This window comes from Limulus polyphemus, unplaced genomic scaffold (genome assembly GCF_000517525.1).
Source record: "Limulus polyphemus unplaced genomic scaffold, Limulus_polyphemus-2.1.2 Scaffold9468, whole genome shotgun sequence".
NCBI lineage: Eukaryota > Metazoa > Arthropoda > Merostomata > Xiphosura > Limulidae > Limulus > Limulus polyphemus.
Genome location: NW_013675078.1, coordinates 21,161 through 23,429, shown reverse-complemented (window position 1 = coordinate 23,429; position 2,269 = coordinate 21,161). Strand labels below are relative to the sequence as shown.

The 2,269-nt window shown below is 35.8% G+C and overlaps 1 protein-coding gene across 1 annotated transcript in view; it reads right to left on the bottom strand.

Annotated features, from left to right (window-relative positions):
* Window positions 1-1,138: 1,138 nt before the first annotated feature.
* The window catches only part of LOC111083426, a gene marked incomplete at its 3' end in the record, with an annotated part of 10,704 nt that continues 9,573 nt past the window's right edge, over window positions 1,139-2,269 (bottom strand). The window contains exon 3 of the mRNA XM_022379936.1: window positions 1,139-1,201. Within this exon, the coding sequence (XP_022235644.1) occupies window positions 1,139-1,201 (63 nt within the window). The remainder of the gene's footprint in view (window positions 1,202-2,269) is intronic.

Genomic DNA, 2,269 nt, shown 5'->3' with positions numbered 1-2,269 from the left:
ATAAAGGAACTGAACGGATGCTAAGTTCTCCATGAGTGATAAAGGAACTGAACGGATGCTAAGTTCCCCGTGAGTAATAAAGGAACTGAACGGATTCTAAGTTCCCCATGAGTATAAAGGAACTGAACGGATGCTAAGTTCTTCATGAGTGATAAAGGAACTGAACGGATTCTAAGTTCCCCGTGAGTAATAAAGGAACTGAACGGATGCTAAGTTCCCCGTGAGTAATAAAGGAACTGAACGGATGCTAAGTTCCCCATGAGTAATAAAGGAACTGAACGGATGCTAAGTTCCCCGTGAGTAATAAAGGAACTGAACGGATGCTAAGTTCCCCGTGAGTAATAAAGGAACTGAACGGATGCTAAGTTCTCATGAGTAATAAAGGAATTGAACGGATGCTAAGTTCCTCATGAGTAATAAAGGAACTGAACGGATGCTAAGTTCCCCGTGAGTAATAAAGGAACTGAACAGATGCTAAGTTTCTCCCTGACTGACAAAGAAACTGAACGGGTGCTAATCTTGCTTACTTGATTTTAATAGAGACTGAACGGGACTTTTTTTCCGCCCTCAATGACAAAAACTACACACACACCAGCTTTGGAATTGAACAAAACTTTAAACTGAGGTAATATCATATTTTCAAAAACCAAAGAGAGAGTAAACAGGAGTTAATTTTTGTTGTTGTTGTTGTTAAAATAGAATCGCGATAAACTGAGCGAAGTAAAACCTTAACATAGACTGATATTATATATACATGTTGCTTCAGAAGAAGAGAAAATTAATTTGAGACCGAAAGTCATACATTTATTACTGACAGTCCCTTAAAATAAGTTATAATTTTATAAAATGAAGTTAAACGGAAAATACTTTGAAGTGGGCCGTTTTTTAATTTCAAAGTTTAAGATTTAAAAAAAAAAAAAACTAACAAGATTTCAAATGGTTCAACGAATGACCTTAAACAATCACCTTTACGAGGCACTGCATTACTACCATTGTTATTTTATTATGATAGTGTTGAAACTGTTACATTGTTGTAGTTATCCAAACAGGTAGGCGGTATCAGAACCGAACCTGTCTCATGCTTTAATCTTTTTAATCTGTAAACTACATTAAATCATATATGTAGGTCAAGCCTTACCTCCCAACTAAGCCTATCGAACTTTGTGGAAGTAATCACGTGATCTCCCGGTGGTGGAGTCCCCTGACGACAAAAATAAAAGTTATTGTAGAAAATGTGGTAATTTTTGAGTACGAGCAAGACAGAGCAACTCTAAGATTAATACAGAGATGGAAAATTAATTAGTTGTTTGTTTGTGATCTAAAAACGTAAGGTTTAATATTTCCACCTGTATATATATAAGCGCGAATGTCTCTCTCTCTGAGCCTGTTCCTTATTCATGACCACATCTTTAAAGCTGCAAACCCCAAACTTGGGGTACAGATACAACTTTGTGCTAGAAGTAATATGGGCTATGTGGCCGCGGCCTTAGAGACCGTTTTGTTGCCGCAAATTGAGGCCAATATAGCAATTTTTGGCAAACTGGACGACCTATTGGTCTCAAATTGAAAAGGCTGGGTATTTTTGGTAATGTGCGATCAAGAGGGCTATTATTTACGTTTCTTCTCTGTGTGAGGACTTCTCCTAATCATTCTATCCATGATTAATTATGTGTTAAAACGATTTGAAAACTTCGTGCAGTCTTCATTTGCTTCGCTGCCCATTCTCTCTTTCTTCTATACATACATGCCTACTCTCTAACTCTCCTTAACTGCCATATCTTTTGCTTTGCTTACGTGTACTCGCAAGAATCAGCTATGCGATGACTTTACAGAAACGTTTCGTATCCGCGAATTTTCATTTATGTTGTGTTGCAACGGGTAGAGAATCAATCAATTCTTTATTAAATGAAACGATAATAAAGTCAGAATAAGCTGCAAACGACACTTAACAACAGCAGAAATCTGGACACAGAAAAGGGTAGGGAATTTTATTTTGGAAACTTTAAGTGTTGTGCAAAGCACATGCAAGAAGCAGGAGCAATGTACCCGGTTTTGCTTTGATTAAAATAGCTTTAGCAATTTTTTTATTCTATTCGGGCATTGTTATTTTTATTGGTTTTAATCAAAATATTTCGCAAGGTAAAGAAATCATTTTGATTTTTTTTTCGCAAAAAAATTACAATTAATATTGTTGATTTAATTAAAACAATTCAGGATATTTCATTCGAGCTAGTGAAACATAAAAGTTTAGTTTGTTTTTGTAATTTCG